Source organism: Odontesthes bonariensis, chromosome 7 (genome assembly GCF_027942865.1).
Source record: "Odontesthes bonariensis isolate fOdoBon6 chromosome 7, fOdoBon6.hap1, whole genome shotgun sequence".
Classification (NCBI taxonomy): Eukaryota; Metazoa; Chordata; class Actinopteri; order Atheriniformes; family Atherinopsidae; genus Odontesthes; species Odontesthes bonariensis.
In genome coordinates this window covers 35,836,002-35,852,967 of record NC_134512.1, presented here as the reverse complement: position 1 = coordinate 35,852,967, position 16,966 = coordinate 35,836,002, and the positions used below count along the sequence as shown (strand labels likewise).

General features: G+C 42.0%; 1 protein-coding gene across 1 annotated transcript in view; it reads right to left on the bottom strand.

Annotated features, from left to right (window-relative positions):
- Window positions 1-16,966, bottom strand: part of hydin (HYDIN axonemal central pair apparatus protein) — a 95,187-nt gene that overhangs the window by 55,423 nt on the left and 22,798 nt on the right. The window contains exons 16-26 of the mRNA XM_075471211.1: window positions 16,500-16,635; window positions 14,671-14,835; window positions 14,410-14,562; window positions 11,702-11,940; window positions 11,311-11,608; window positions 11,077-11,220; window positions 9,512-9,655; window positions 8,800-8,892; window positions 7,669-7,883; window positions 3,532-3,691; window positions 2,098-2,307 (exon numbers count right to left, since the gene is read on the bottom strand). Of these exons, the coding sequence (XP_075327326.1) occupies window positions 2,098-2,307; window positions 3,532-3,691; window positions 7,669-7,883; window positions 8,800-8,892; window positions 9,512-9,655; window positions 11,077-11,220; window positions 11,311-11,608; window positions 11,702-11,940; window positions 14,410-14,562; window positions 14,671-14,835; window positions 16,500-16,635 (1,957 nt within the window). The remainder of the gene's footprint in view (window positions 1-2,097; window positions 2,308-3,531; window positions 3,692-7,668; window positions 7,884-8,799; window positions 8,893-9,511; window positions 9,656-11,076; window positions 11,221-11,310; window positions 11,609-11,701; window positions 11,941-14,409; window positions 14,563-14,670; window positions 14,836-16,499; window positions 16,636-16,966) is intronic.

Genomic DNA, 16,966 nt, shown 5'->3' with positions numbered 1-16,966 from the left:
TAAAGCCGACAAATACTGTAGAATCAAGCATTACATGATCTATATATTGTGTCTTAGGAAGAAAGAAAACAGATGCTGAGGTAGAAACAAACATGACAAAGTTCATCCCTTCTGCATGCACAAACCCGACTGTTTCAAGACCTGAGTACCAGTATGCATAATTATAATCTTTGGGTACAAGAGAACAAGACCACGAGTAAAAGAGAGGAAGACAGCAAAGAGGGGGAGAAATGCTGAACAGGAAGGTCGTGGAATATTCTGCTGAATTGCTTTTTTCACCTAAATCAAAAATCAATGTGTCCTTGTTTTGAATATCAATGATAACTGGTCCCGATGGCTTGCATTCTTAAAGAGGCGCTGGAAGTTAGAAAAAAGACCAAAGTGTTGAAAACAAGGCAGCGACATTCCAAGGTAAAGAGTATCCCCTCAACTGTTTTATCTTGTAAAACCCAGCTGAGATAATCACTCTAATTCTGATCTTAAACTTAGTTATTTACAACTATGCTCTGATGACATATGAACAGTGTTTCAGCTGTTTGCCCCGCAAGCATTTAAGGAGGAGTAAAAGTTGATTGATTAAAAGAATATCAACATTTAGCAAAAGCGAAACATCATCTGACAAACTGACAAAATGAGCAAACCCATCTTCACAGAAACGTTCGGCCTGTATTTCACAAATGGCTCAATTTGTCATTCTGTCAAGTTTTGTCAAAGCCAGTTAGCTTTATCTGAGATGCCATGTGTGGCACATAGATGAGCAAACATATGACAAAGAAACAAAAAAGGACTAGAAAAGATAATTAGCTTAAATAAATCCCGCCACCCCCAAATCTTGTAATTACCAGCAGTCTAACTTGAGTCGCTGCCCCGCCTCTATTGTAATTTGAGTAAGTTTGAGAGGTTAAAACTGGATAACTGAACAACACATCTTTTAAACCCCTAATGATTCCTCTTATCATGCCTTTGCAACAGTTTTACTCAGTTCCTGCTTGTGGCGGGGTTCCACTTTGTCTGATGTTCAGCAAGTAGATTGCATTTTCAACTCTTAATATATAACAATTAGGGCTGGGCAACGAATAAAATGTTTAATCTAATTAATCGCATGATTTCCCTGATTAATCACAATTAATCTCATTTGTAGCAGAATCCAAAAATGAATCCAAAAGTAGTGTATAGCTTTTAGCATTTAGCTTTATTTTAAATGTGCTGCCATATGAATGAAAGTGCCATAACATTTGTTGTGCAAACACACTTTTAACATCAGCATCTTTCTGTAGTTTTTATGTAGAAGCCTCGCTCCACTGTCTGTTTCCTTGAATGACTTGCTGCTATCAGTTGTGTGTTTTGCCTTTAAGTGATATTTTAGACTGGAACTACTACGCTGAGAAGACAATTCAACTTGGCAGTGTTTACAGATGACTTTGGTTCTGTCGACTCCGCCGTCTGGAAGAACTTCAAAATGAAAATGGCCGAGTAAAAGTTCCGTACCCTTCTCCTTGTTTGGTGGATCCGCCGATTACTTTCTTTTCCTGTTCCACAGCAGACAGCAACAGACTTTTATAAAATAAAAGCCTGTGAGCAACAGACTTTTACAATAATAAAACCTGCTTTAATGCGCGATAAAATATTTGTCGACGTTAAATAATTAACGCGTTAACGCGACAATAATGAGTTAACTTGCCCAGCCCTAATAACAATAAGTCCATTTTCAACCCATGTGAGAACGTCGGAGTGGGAGTTAAAAATGAACAAAAAAGCTGACAAACATTTTTCTGGCAACCAGTTGTTAAATTACAAGTGACGCACCTGTACCTGTTAGTAAAGCTGCATTACTGGGCAGTTCTTTTGGAGAACTTCAAATAAAAGCCAAACTGCAGTGTGAGCTGTGACTGTATTTCACTGGGTGGTTGACTGTCAGTCAGAGGGTTGCTGGATCAATCCCCTTTTTCTTTAGTTTACATGTGGAAGCTAACAACACAGTGTTCCTCACTATTAAGCCACCTTGCACACAAGAGTCTTCTGAATAAATATAATAATAATGCAGGTGGATCTTTATCTGATAGAAATATGAAGCTAAGCTCAGTCTTACAAACATACCTGCAGACCAAAGTCCAGATGTGTGGATCCAAGGCTGTAGCTGACCACCGAAGCCTCTCCTCTGAGTCTGATTTCATACAAAGGACCCTCTTCCACATGGCACTGTGCTACCACCTCTTTGCTGACATTTTCATGACCGAAGAAGGAAAATATGAGCTGCTGCTGGTCCCCAGGTTGGAGATGTCCATACATTGGAAAGATATCAAACACCTGCATATGTGAAAAATAAAAGCAGTAGAACATACAGGATCAGTTCTAATTTCTTCCTGTTTCTCCCAATGTGCGTAAGTGATAGACTCATTTAAAACTGCTGTGACTTTAGCACATGGCCTCATTAAGTTAGATGAGGAATATTTGTCTGTAAAAACCCAAATAGTTAAAACATTGAGTTTAACGTGTTAAAGCGCAGCTTACAGGTTAATCTTTGCAATTTAAAGTGTAGAAACATGTACAAAGCAATGATTGTGTCCTTATATCCACAAGAATAACATCTGCAGGTGTTTTAGTATCAGAGTTTTGCTCACTTTGAAGAAAACAACCCACTTCAGTCATGTTGCATGAAGAAGAAGGAGCAGCATAGCTGGAAAGAGTTTTAAGAGGAGTCAGGGCCCACACAGGACATGTGATGCAGGGAAGATTGAAGAAGTAAACGCAGAAGCACATAACAGGTCTTATCATTAAGAGCCCAGAAAAGAACAGAAATTAGGTGAAATGCCATCCATCAGAGAGGAATTAATTTGTGCTGTGAGGAGAATCAGTGGAGGACTGAGTAGTTAGATGGAAATGAAACCAGTCCCCATGTTACAAAAACTGCGATTTAGAAGAGAAAAAAATGTTTTTAGAAGCAGCGAAAGGCTTTTTTTTCCTTCTGAAATCTGCACTTATGTCTCATAGAATACATTAAGTTGATTAGTGACTTTCAAAACACGTATTTTCACAATGTGTCATGCGTAAACTTAAATAAGAAAACCTGTAAACTGCACTTTTAGAGGAATCATGTGCTTCATGCCACTGTGTGTTAAAGGAGACGAAAGAAAGTCAGTGAATCTGAGTAAGAAAAAAACAAAACCTTTTTTTTTATCTTTATTTTTGTTTCTACAGAATAAACCAAAAAAAAAAACAAGCTTTCAGACTTGAAATAGGAAATAGTGTTAGTCGATGCGTATTAAATGGCTTTGCCTTCTTGGATGCTATAACAATGAACAGCCAGTAAGAAAGTTCAGCTCATTATCACACAATAAAAAACAATCCCAGCTCGGATGTTACGTCAGTTAAATCAGTGCTTATGTACGAGTGTGGAGTGCGTGCATGTGTTTCCCTCCACAGTATTAGCATGGTGGTTTAAATATGGGAATGAAATTCTCATTAGCCGTTGGGTGTGTCCCGGGAGTCTCAGGGAAATCGTCATTTGTTTGCGAGCACGTATTTGCCTACCTCCTCCACACGCGCGGGCCGCGGCGTGCACTTCAGCTCATCTGCATCAGGCTTCGGGCTGGGGGGAAGCGAAGAAGCGAGAGAGTGTGTTGAGGAGGAACTCATCCATTCTTCCGTCTTCGGATTCTTCTGCTCCTCGGTTTCTACCATCTCTGTGTCTCTGCGAGGGTACAGGAACAATAAAAAGCACAACATGACAGACAAAGGAAAATACCATTTTGAGAGGATTGTCTCACATTTTCTATCAGAACGCAAACAGAAGCAGGGGGACATATCTATATAGAAAATGCAACTAAGAGTAAATGATTTGCTTGTATTGTGCAGCCCATAAATCATTCACATATACTGTAATCCCGTAACTAGCAGAAGGAGAAAATCCTCAGAACCTATAACCCAAAGAATTCAAACTCGCATTTCCTTTCTTTGCTCTTCTCTCTCTTTCCCTGTGGGATCACACTCGGTGCATCCATCAAGTTAATTAAACAGAGTGTTCTATAATTAAGAGGAATTTTAATAGGCAAGCAGCAGGAAACAGGTCAAGATAGATTGCAGTGAAGTGCTGAATAAACATGGAAGAGAATGAAAGAGATTTAATGAGTGAAGCCATCTTAAAGCTGAGCAGAAAAAGTTCCATTTCAAGTAGCTGAGCAGTGACTACATTACTGCTGGAGTGTGTTTGTGCACAGGTGTGAGCAGCTGGGAGAGCTTAAGAGTGAGCATATATGTAAGGCTGTACAGGCAGTTGCTGGAGTGCCAGAGACTGTGACGGTGCTGTTGTGTCAGCTCACAGTGTGTAAACGGCAGTGAAGCAACCAGCAGGGGGCACTGCTGTATGGTCACTCTGATGGATGCCGTTTCAGGGGGACTTTGTCTTTGAGTATCACACGTACACCCAGTGATGGGAATATCTAACAAATACTGCAGGTCAAACTATAAAACTATAGTTCATTTTTCTGGATTATATTCTAAATCGTGCCGTGCTGCCGGGGGGGGGGGGGGGGGGGCGACAACTATTTTTTAAAACGTGGGTCGTCTCAGAGAGTTTAAAACCTGCTGGTGCGGACAGAGGAACAGATGGTGAGACAGCACATGATGACTCTGCAAGAGCTCGGCTCAAAGCAGAAATAGCCCTCTCTGACATTCTCATATTTGTCTCCCTCTCTTCAATCTTTACTTTGTCTTATGCACACCACGGGTGTGACTGTGTTTTTCTGCTTTCACACTCACTAAAAAATCTGCACAACAGACGACTGAACCGCAAAACCCTCTCCTCCAGCAGTCTGTCAGAGAGGAGGGAGTGATTGCAAACAATTATGATACTGAATAATGACACGTATGGTATAGTGCTGACAGATAAATAATGGGGCTCCAGTTGGTAAATCTGTTCTGCTTGCATATGTGCATGTGAGAGTGAGAGAAAAAGAAGCTCCAGTGTAGAAAACACCAAAACCAAGGATGGTCAAATCAACGTTTTTCAAATGTAAAACGTCATCACTTTTGGTCCCTGAACTTGAGGATTGTGCACATTTATATGGATAATGTATATACTCTAAAACCCTGAACTGGAAGGCGAAGAATAACCTTGTCGTCTCTCCTCTGTGATATAAAATCACTCATCGTGTCTGATTAAGTAAAGTCCAGAAGCAAAACCTATCATCAGCCAGTCTAGACTCTGAAATTAAAATTTCCGAAGCTGTAAATGCATCACAGCTGAAATAATATCCAGCAGCCACAACGACAGGATTGCTTTCAGGAAAGGCAGCTGCTGTTAATGTCCTATAGTATTCTTTGGACTGTGGGTGTTTTAAAAGAGAGCGAGAAAGGCTGCGTAAGTAGCCAACTGTCAGCTGGATGATTCATCTTCACCTAAGCATTTTGTTTGCTGTGGCGTGTTACTCAAGCACATTAACCCTATAATATGAGGGCTCCTCTACTGGAGAGTGACTGAAGTAAGAGACATGCAGCCCTTACAGGTAATGCAATATTTCACAGTGTCATGAGACCAGATTTACCCAGGAACATTATTTATCGTTAAGAGTTCTTGAACTAATTGTAATTGCAGTAATATTAAAGTAAAATGTGTGATCCCTAGAAGAAGAGATGTATATAAGATCTGATGGTCTTTCAGTTCTTTATTTCCTAAGTTGACTTCGTGGTGAAAAGATGTTGAAATGATCAAGGTTACAGGGCTGCATTTAAAAAAAATAAGTGGATGTTAGTCTATGGTTGGATGACAGATCTAATCTGTCATTTCTTCATGCAGTGATTCATAAATATTCAAGCTAATCAATACACACCGTATTAGCACATGTTTTTACACTAAAAGTGGTGTGTTTAATCAGGCTCTTAAGACGTAGATACATCTGCTAAAACAAGGCGCTTTACATCCTTTTCTGTTGGCAGTTGGAGCTTGCTTAAAAATTAAAGTATAACTTACTCAGAACCTGTTCTGACAACATGAGGGTGTGCCGTTATCCTGCAGGCTGTGTCGGATCATTGTTTCTGATAATCACGGCTGTTTGAGATGGGCTAATTAGGTTCATTTATTATTTTTGTCTTGACTGCAGACATCAGCCTGCACAGCAGGACTGAAAGTAAGCTGCCAGCGGCCTGGTAGATGCTAAAGGTAATCGATACTATCAGTTTTAGAGCATCCGCATAAACATTACATTCGATAAACCTGTGTTTCTGTAGAGAAGAAGTGAGCCGTGTCTGCAATTGCAGCCCTGAGCCCAGTAGTTAAGGGTGCTGTGTTCACATCAATGCCACGCAGAGCCTGAGCCGATAAAAACACACGACTGCTGCAGAGTCATTAGACACACGGTCGAATTCCGATAGAAACACTTTCCCACTGCACTCAAAAGCCGTTTAGGGCTGGTGTTCTCGCCTCTCTCATTGTGATCATCATCATCATCAACCTTCAGTTCAGACGCAAAGATCCAGATAAACAAAAAATATCACTTCGCTTCAGTCACTTTGAAAACTCTGAGCAGAAAAGATTACATTTGGTCTGAAGATTTATTTAGAGACGACACAAAGCAGTCAGCCAACAGAAAAGGACTGCACGGAAAAAAACTGAAAGCTGTGATTCAGGAATGTTCAAGAATACATTTAGCCAATGAGTCAGTCCCTCTGTGCACCTTGACTTTAACTCAACATACTCTGCCACACCTGTCAGTTTTAATAGTTTTAAACGATCAATCAATTTCTTACACAGGCACCAAATCCTTTATGAAGCATGAATGCATTTATGGAGCTAAAGTGAAATCAAAATGATGGAATAGGCTTCAGCTTTCTACTTTCCATCGAGCTGAAATGAGTCCTTACAGAGACACAGCAGTATCTACATGTATTCTGCTGCTATTCTATCTATGAAAACCCTGAAAATCCCATCTCCAAGGGCTGTGGTGTAATTACTGATAGGGATGTAATTAGCTGAACATGGCCAGATAGTGCAGGTTTTGTGTGGGAGAAGGAGACTTAAGAGGAAGTATGTGAACGCCGAGTGAGGTCTCCATTTAATTAGCATGGTGGCCTGTGAGACAGATTGTTACGGGAGGTCACAATCTAAGACGGAAAGGGTGAAGAAAGAGAAGAGGAGCTTGACGAGGATTAGGCAGGAAAGGGAGGCAGGGGAGCCTAAAGGGAGAGAGAGAGAGGAGGAAATGAAAAAAAAGAGAAGAGAAGAAGGAGGAGAGACAAAAAGGATGAATACCAACAGATGAAAGAGGTTGAGGGGGGAGAAAGCTGATTGAGGGTGATAAATCTTGTAGAGCTATTGCTGTTATTTGGTTCAAGGCCATGGAAAGACTACTATAGCATTCCCAGTTCATTCCAGGGGAGCCAAAGCAAAAGCTTGAAAAAGCACACTGTAAAGTATATAAAGTACACAATCAGTAAATGTGTCTTCCCCAGAGAATTTATAATGGCTTTGGCTTTCAATTCAGAGGGTTAAATGTATAGCTGCCGTCCTGAAGCCTCCCAGTGGGCAGTTTTAATGTATGGCAGAGATCCATTCTCTTCTTGTCCTGGAATCTTGTCCATTCAGTATTCTTCTGTATATTTTTTTCTATACGATAGACACAAGCTGTGATACAGTCCAATTACATTATGTGGACATTTTCAGTGTAAATTTACCTGATGTCAGAGTGTTTATCCAGAAATGTCCAACGGTAGGACACGGGCAGCGGAGAGCAGTTGGTGATCGTGATTACTTTACGACTTTCTGTGCAGTTGAACACGCAGCCGAAGTCCACCGAAGTGGAGGAGAAGTGGAGGTTTGGGTAGTGGACCTCAGCGTGCAGCTCCACCGTGTCTTGTTGTGGATGTCCCAGGTAACGCACATGAAGTAACTGGAGAAGCAAGTCAGTGAAGGAAGCAATGTTCAGTGCTTATAAATGTAGAGTCATTTTTTTTCTTTCTTCTTTGTTTGCTTGTGACCCCACTTATAATAAGTTATCGTGGTAATTATAACTAATTCCTGCACTGGCTACTGGATCAGTCTCTCTATTCATAAAAAAACACCCCACATGGATCTCACACACATGCACGGGGAGAACTTGCAAACTCTACACTGAAAGAGCCTGAGGAGCTGAGATTCAAAGCAGGGGGCCTTCTCCTCCGTGAATTTTGAATTGCATAAGACCATGCTGAGGACGCCGAGAACAAAAAGTACTTCAAACTTGTGTAAAGATTAGTTTTTCAGTTATCCTGTACATCATCAGGACATGTGACAAATTAGGTTGGTAATAAGAGCTCATAAAGGCACAGATTAAAGCAGAATGTGTTTCCCAACCCTGATCCTAAAGACACTGCTTCAAATGAATATGTCTCCTTCAGCCTTCAATAGAGCTGAACAGCTGACTCAGTTATTTGGACCAGGTGTGTTGGAGCAGGGAACCATGAAATGCATGCAGGGCTGAGTGCCTGGAAGACCAGGGTTTGGAAACACTGTCCTACAATGATACAAAGCAATAGACCTTCGCCTGGGTCCTCCGGGTGCTTCTAATTTGATTAACAAGAATTCATATTGCTTGATGGAAACAAACATAAGAACCAGGAGAGCTCTCTAAACGGTCAATAGTTGCAGTAACCAACATGTGTGTGTGTGACAGCCACCCCTGCAGGGAGGGGCTTTGGAAGCAGAATTAAAGCACAGCAGAGAGGGAGGGGAAAAGCTGAATCCTCAGCAGACTCCACCTTCTACTTTTATTTCTACAGGTTCTGCTTCAACAGCAAAGCATTGTGGAACAGCAGCATCACGCTTACCTCATCAACAATCCGAGACAATCGATCCTGATAGAAAGTTGGATCAAAGCAAACCCACAACTCAGCCTGGCTCCTGTCACCTAAAACCAAAGACTGCAAAAAGATCCACAACTGTTATCATATACAGCAAAAACAAACAATGTTTCAAGATCGGCTCATGAAGCCTGATGAAAGAAAAATATTCATTTTGTCTGATGATTCCTAAACCTAATTAGTTACAGTAATCCTGATATAGAAGCCAGTCTTTTTACTCAGGAACATGTCAGGGATTAAAATGCTTCACGAATCAAATCACAAAATAGAATTCTGAGCTATGATGGATTTAAAACATGGTCTGAAACGAAGCTGGAATATCATATAGCCAATGACACCTTAACAATCCTTTAAGTTTATTAGCAGTCAGTGAGAGTATGATGTTAGTACCGGTTCATTTTAATGAGGTAGAAAATGATTCATTTTCACAGACGATAAATAAAACTATACAAAGGTGTGTTTACAGGCTCACTGTGCACGTAAACCTGTTTGAATGCTAAATGTAAGGCAGGTTTAAAAAAGCAAATTCAGGTGAAAGAATATCCATGTTTCAGTTTAAGGTGAAGCATCAAAAGTCTGAGGGCCACCAACATTAAAAGGGCCCTTCCTCCTTGAAATAAAAATAAATAGAAAAATAACAGTGAAGACTTCACTGACAGTGAGATGATGAAATGAACACCTTGGTTGTAGCTGAGCTGTGATCCCCTGCAGCCTCACACAGAAAGAAAGGCCCTCCAAGCGAAAGCTCCATGGACAGCGACGGAGAGGACACATTCTTTAAGACCAGCTTCTCATATTGGGGCAGCAGGCTCTCCCCTTTGACCTGTGAGTCAAATATGCAAAATGTAATGAATGAAACCATATGGAGACATGACTGAAAGACAAGAATGGACAGCACCTTATCTGACTGTTCTATCTTCCTACATCTAGAATTCATTCAACTTTTCAAAAAGATAATATCATGTTGCAAGTGCAAAAAAAGATGATTTAGAGTCATCATTTACTTTCATTTACCATTGCAAATTTGTTTGTGAAATGGTTGTGATTAGACAAAGAAACAAGGACCATTTCTAACAGAGTTGGATAATTCTGTGTCGAATATCTTCATATGAACACGTCCACATGGTTTATGTGTTTAAGCCTGATTCTTACTCGGCGCAAACGCGCAACTGTTCTGGCTCGAGAACCATTAATGACGTCATCGAAAGCGCCAGCCCCTTCACAGTTCCTTCAGCTCATAAGCGCAGTTTGCGCCGAGTATGCGTCACATTTGCAGTTTTCTCCAGACCAGCGGGCGTCACTGTTGAGGAAACAAGCTGAAAAGCATACGAAGAAAGAATACACAATGCCACCTGTGGTGTCACGTCAGCAGAGGCTGGCACATCTGATGCGGAATGAATTTACTCTGGGTGTAGAACTGTATGTATCTCAGAGCTAAGCGGCTGCGGCAAAAACAGAAGAGAAGGTGGAATGTTCGTCCATTGCAACAAGACGAACTTTGTCAAACGTTGTCCCAGTGTAACTTCATAGACGTGTCGTACAGATGTTTGTAGAGGCGCACCCTCTCGGTCACCGTGGTCTCTGCAGTGTTCATGTTTTCTTTTTCTTGGTCAGCTGTTTCCGGTTGAGCCCGCGCGAAGTCAGAAAAAAAGTTGTGTGCGCGCCCTTGCGCCGCGCGAGGATTTTGTAGCTTGCGACGGGGGGCGTGGCGGAATTTTGGGTCACGTGACCGTTTGCGCCATTTGCGACCAGCTAGTATGAGCGAGGTTGCGCCGAGTAAGAATCAGCCTTTACACACACGTAAAAATCAGATTCTAGTTTAATGCTTCACATTACAAGCTTCCAATCTACCAGTATAAGCAATATAAACCAGTGAGTACACACCTAATATTAGGTAGATCCTCTTTAAAAAGAGCTCTTATCAGTAAGAGTTTAGACAAAAACATCCCCGGGGTCAGTTTGTGGGGTCAGATCAACCCTTCAGACTCTTTGTGCCCATCCTAAGTTGTGTTAATTAAACATGTCCAGTTATAGGACAGTATGTTGAGTTTTACACACACTTAATCATAATCAAACCTCTTTTAAATATGAAACAGCTCAGTGGGAAAGTATCTTAATCTCATCTCTGTACTCAGTCAGATGAGCGATTTGCCCTCACAGCTTTTATGTTGAAACACTGGAGGAAACAGACAGAAAGAGCAGTTCTTGCTCTTGTTCCATTTATTCATTATGTTCATAGCCAACCTTTTTAATGTAGAAGTTCAGCTTCTTTGAGGAAATGTTGAGCACTGGAGCCACGAAACGACAAGTCACATCGACAGACATGATGGTCTCTTGGCAGCCCTGGTGGCCGATTATGCCGTGACACACCAGACGCTCATGTGCAACCTGGGAACACGGTATATGTTATATACACGTAATTCAAAGTACACACACCTGCTGTGTTATGACCTATTATTATGTGTTAAGCACAATCACCTTGGGGGAGTCTGAAGATGCAGTCAGCACCATGTCGACAGAGGAGCCCGGAAAAAGCTCCACACGAGACGGGCTAAGGCTGAATACTGGCTTTTCTCTGCTGGAGGAGAGCGAAGATCTACGGCTCAGAGTATCTTTCTGCCTGGGAGTGGAGATGGGGGGTAGAAAGGTTCTCTCAGACAAGCTGGCCCCCTTATGTTTCTTTGTGCAGGCCAGGAAGCCATTAATCTTCCAGAACATCCGGTGCACACGTTGGCCGTGGTTGGTAAGCTTGATGTGGTACTGGCATGAACCGTGGCTTCAAAGACATAAATATGATAGTCAGTGCTCCATTTCCAGTTGTGAATCACAATATCATCAAGTTAAATTCAATTGACGAGTTGATTTCTACCTGAAGTAAGTGCCAAGGTCGAGGCTGGGCCCAAAAGGCCTGTCGCTGACAATTGTTGTGCCAACGCCTGTGGCCGACAGAGAGACGGCGTGTGTCTGACTGTCCTGGATGGATACCTCCAGCCTGTCCTGGAAGGGAAGCGTGTCCTTGAGGTGAGCAACCACTTTTAGCTCCAGCATGCTCCCCGGTGGCACTTCTCCCTCACTGGGCTCGACTCGCCAAAAGGAACCTCTATGGTTCTAAGGAAAAAGCAGACACCCAATCTGAACACGATGAGCTGCAGTGTTAGGACGTGATGTCTGTCTCTGGAAGCAGCGGTGTTCCAGTAGCTACTTTCAGGACTGAAATGTGATGCATTGAAATCTCTCCCTTGTGGGGGCACTTTCCAATAACTGTACCGCACACAACCTGAGACTAAAGCAAGGAGTGGACCTTCCAAGATAGATGTGTATATCAGATAGCTGTATAATCTCATCACTATTTCAGAGCCGCATGAGATCCTGGAGGGCGAGAAAGAGCAGTGGCTCCCTGCCTGACAAAAGTAAGACAAACTACATCGTCTGTATGAGCAGGGTCATGTGTTGAGTTAAACAGATGAGGTTAACCTATGTATTAGCATGTTTTAAAGCACATAAAAGCCTTTTCACAGCTTTTATGCCAGCTGCATTTTTCTGAATAAGTTGAAGCGGCGTCTTTATTGAGCTCACTGTACTGTATGTGTATTGTTATATTACTGTATATATACTGAATGTATTTCTGAGCAAGCACTGGTGCAGATCACACTCAATGTTCTATACAGCATCTCTGCTGAACACGAACTTTTAACTGAGATTTTGAAAATGAGCTTCCAACAGATGCATTGAAGCTTGGGTGCTTTCACTGCCTGCAGGACATCACATAGATGGTTGATCGATGAGGAAACACTCAAACACCGCAGCTGAGATCTGTGTTGCAATGTCGAAGTAAAGCCTGCTGGAGATATATTAAGAAAATAAACATAAAGATTTTATTTCAGATCCCTTTTTAACAGATTTGAAAGAAAACAAGCAGGCAGCACTTTAGGAGTCATAGACTGCTTTCTCAGTTTGTGTTATTGGTTGAAGGAGCTTCTGAAAAGTGGACCAGGAGTGGGTCGATGGGTGGGGTCAGAAGAAGAGAAAGAGCTCAGGGTTGGCTCCCTGGAGTGGGCAGGAAGACGAGTGGAATCTCAATAATCACATCAAACCTGCTGCGTGCCACAGCTTGATTAGCATTGATTGAATGCAGCACAACTCAGAACACTTTAGAATTCAAATTTGTGCCGCATGCTCTACAGCAATCATGGGGAAGATAAAGTAGAGTGACAAAATCAGTAAATAATGACGTGAAAGTAACCTGGTTCATACTTTAGGTTCCCAGCCAGATAATAAGACTTCTTTTTCTTCTGCATTTATATATGTATGTTTATGCTTCTAACCCTGGAATGCAACAACAGAGATATCTATTTAGCTGAAGGGTTCTCCATCACTAAAAACAAAGTGCAGAGCTCTGTTCTGCTCCTATTCCTCTGTGGTTGTGTGGATATTTTTGACTCCTGTAATAATTAATACAAGCCTTGGTTGGATTAGGGATGGAGTCATTCTCGCAGATGGCCACTTAAACAAACCAGTATGGATGCCTTTTGCAATATCCCCACAATCTTCTGTCAGCAGGTCTATTTGTGTGGCTCTTTGCCAGTTTATTGAGCGACATGTAATGGAATTCCAGGAGAATCTGCATCGATTGATGCCCGAGAATGCAAAGAAGAAACTCCTTCCCTCAACACCGCCTCAGAGGAGAGGACAGAGTCACACAACTGCACTTACACCAGGGTTGCCTGTGTGTCTTTCAGTTTGTGTGCGCACACAGCTGTGTCTATGCCAGCTCCAGAGGCATTGAGAAATGGGTTCGGTCGCAGGTTTGTTCCCAGTGGATATCATTCAACGCTGATAAGGCGATGCAGCGAGAGAGGAGCCTTCGGAGGCAAGTGAAACACTGAACATGAGGAACTGCAGCTCTCAGATTACAGCAAAGTTTTGTGTTCTTTGCAATGAGCAAGCACGATAAATGAAAGCACGTGGAGCGCAACAACTTGGTTTTTAAGTCTTTGAAGACCTAGATATTGAACATTTGCTCATGCTTGAAGTCACTCAGGTTAAAATGTCTCAAACTGGTTTTATCAGCTGTAATCAGTTGATGAGCAAAAACTAAAAACAAGTAAAAAAAAACACTGAAAACTTTGGTATCAAGCCCAGCGGGATGGTCTTAATTCTTCTTTAAACAAGTTTTCAAGGTTAAACATGATTACTAAAATGCCCCCATCCCCATCCGTAAGACTTGGATTGTAAAGCTAACCATTTACTTCTAAAGTTAACAAATCTTTGCACCCATTAACTCATTTATCGCACATCTAATCGGACTGCAACTAATTAGTAACAGCACATGCAAAAACTAGCTTTCATCAGACTTTAGAGGGTGATTGGTAAGATGGTGGTGGAGCAGGAACTGTATGTAGTAAAGGATGTCACTGTTTTTAACTTCATTTTTTGTGTGCTACTACTACCTGATCTTAACACAAGTTAAATTAATATGATCCTTTATTGTGAGAAGTTCCTGTGCTTGTCAGCCTTCTGCCTCTCGTGCAGTATTTGTTGAAATGGGTGAGTCTTAGTGGGCGTGTGAGTTCGTACCATGCGAGTCGTAAAGTGGGCTGGAACGGGTGACTGGTTGAACAGATTCAGGATTCTGGAGATGTTCGTCAGAACTGGAACCTTGCCAAACTGCAGCTGCGTGCTCTGAGCATGGACCACAGGTCCCTGACCAATGCATGACAGCATCACCTCCTGCAACAGAGCAGGAGAGAGCAGACTTAGCTAACAGAATCTAAACACATTGTCACACAAAGTATTTAACTGTCATATGCTCAGACTTTCCCACTCAGATTCACTGACCAGGGGTTGCAGGAGCCTGCCGAATACAGCGATGCGTAGAGTGTGATGAAGCCTCCCAACAGCCTTAGCCACCAGGATCACAGGAAGTTCCACTGAACTTCCAGGGGGAAGAACTCCTCTCGGTGCAGAGCTGCCGAGAAGCACCGGCAAACTCTCCTCATTTTCCTGAAAAACAGTGGCACAAATAGGAAATATTTTTAAATGTTTTGGCAAATTAGGCGAGAAGATGGAAGCCATTAATGTAAGTGTAAATGAAATGTGGAGCTGGAAGCAGGAGATAGTTGCTCTGCCGTTAAAACCTCGGTGAGGCTGTTTCTGGGTCGGAGCAGATATCGTCCAGATAGCTGCTTTTAAGTCATTTGCTGTTTAATACAGAATTATACTGTGGATACGGTGACTATGTACAAAGATGGATAAAATTCATGTTTTCTTTTATCAGTCTGCCTTTTTTAAAGAGTTCTTTGTAAAGAGTTTTGATGTGTTTTGTAAATGTGATAGTTATATAATACAGAAACATCTCATTTGCATAATAACTCTGCCCTTTTTGTGTAACTCGTGGTTAAAGCATCTTTTACAGCTGTAGCAGCCTGAAGCTTTTTGGGAATAACTCTACAAGCTTGGCAGACCTTCCATTTCGAAGTTTCCTTCAGTCTCCTTGGCAGTAATTTGGAGCAAAACCAGGTTGGGTGGAAAGCATCAGTACACAGAGCCTTTCAGGTCCCTTCAGAGATGCTCCTCTCAGTTCAGGACACATCAGGAATATTCCTGAAGCCCCTTCTATTTTTTCTTTGCTATATGCTTCAGGCTGTTGTCTCGCTGATATTTGAGCATCCTGATAGAGGTTTGCACCTACTGATCTAAACTCATCTTTCCTTCCCACCCTGTCTGGTCTCGAATTTAAAGCTTTTTTGTCATTTCAGTCAGGAGGATATTGTCCCTCACATCACGTCTCCCCTCATTCTTTGGTGTTTGGGCTTTTCATCCAGCTGCACTTTGTGACGTCTGTTTTCCCACGCTCATTCTGCCCTCATTCTTAATTCTGTCGTTACTACTCAGGTCTCCTGACCTGCTACTTTTCAAACAAGTCAGTCTGATCCTCATCCTTTAAAACTCTCTTCTGCTCCGTCCTTCTCCCTCCTGTCTTTCCCACAAACTGCCTCTCACCCATCTCCACCTCTTCCTGTTACCCAAGAAGACTCATCAGAAGTCTCTGCCGCATCCTAACTCTGCTTATCGACCCCCAACCTCTAAACTCAGGCGGTCCTATGATATCCTCCCTCTGTGCCTCCCTGTTAGCCTCTAATGACTCGGTTAAGCTTAGCAGCAAACTCTGTCTGTGAATCTAAGCATCTTAGAATAACCAAGGCTCCTGTGCTGTTGATCTGTACATTGTCACTCTCCAGACTTGAACTTCACAGCTTTTTTTCCTTCTGACATACATCATCAACTCTGAGACCTAACTGTATAAAGTCAGGTATGTGCCTTCTATGATTAAATCCAAGAACTTTATTAAGGACAGGTGGACTCCAGTCGAATGTCAGGAGCATCTCAAGAACCACTGATAGACGCACTATAGTTATTTTCACGATAATAATATATTCGTAATCTTGTGGACAATTGTTGGTAGATTTGTTGCTTTCTGTGTGAAGTCAGGGCATGAAAAGTCTACTAAATCAGTCAAACCAAGTAAACAAAAAAGCTGTTGTCCACTTTCTCAGACGAGCCTGGAAGGACACAAATGAATTTAGCCACAAATGACCTAATTAATTACCAGCTTTAATTACCTGTCACGTACACTATTGGTATGAATGCAAAGTGATCGACTTAACCTGATCAAGCAGGCCGTAACAGGCAGGCAGACTGCTGGGGTTGGTCAACCGCACTTTCTGTTCATAGGGGTGACGGAGGAAACATCTTTGGAAGTCCAAAAGAGGAGGCTCCACCATGATATCAGGCACAACACACCTAAGAAAGCAAAGGCAGAGAAGGGGGCCGAAGCGGAACAACAGAGAGAGGCGGAGAAAAGATGTGAGGTTTTATTTATGATTTCAATAGTTATTGCTTTGCATCGTGCCAAAACTGAAGACTTAATTAGAACCGATTCATAAATTCACAATGATGATAATCAGTGAGGAATTCAGATTGCTATTAACTGCTATTAACTATTCTAAATGACGGTCCAGGTGACGTTCACTTGTATTATTATGCAAATTAGAGTGTGAATATTTGCGCATCCTGAATCTGCTGAATTGTCTACACTTGTATGCAAGTTCAATTGACCACACTCACAGTTTGT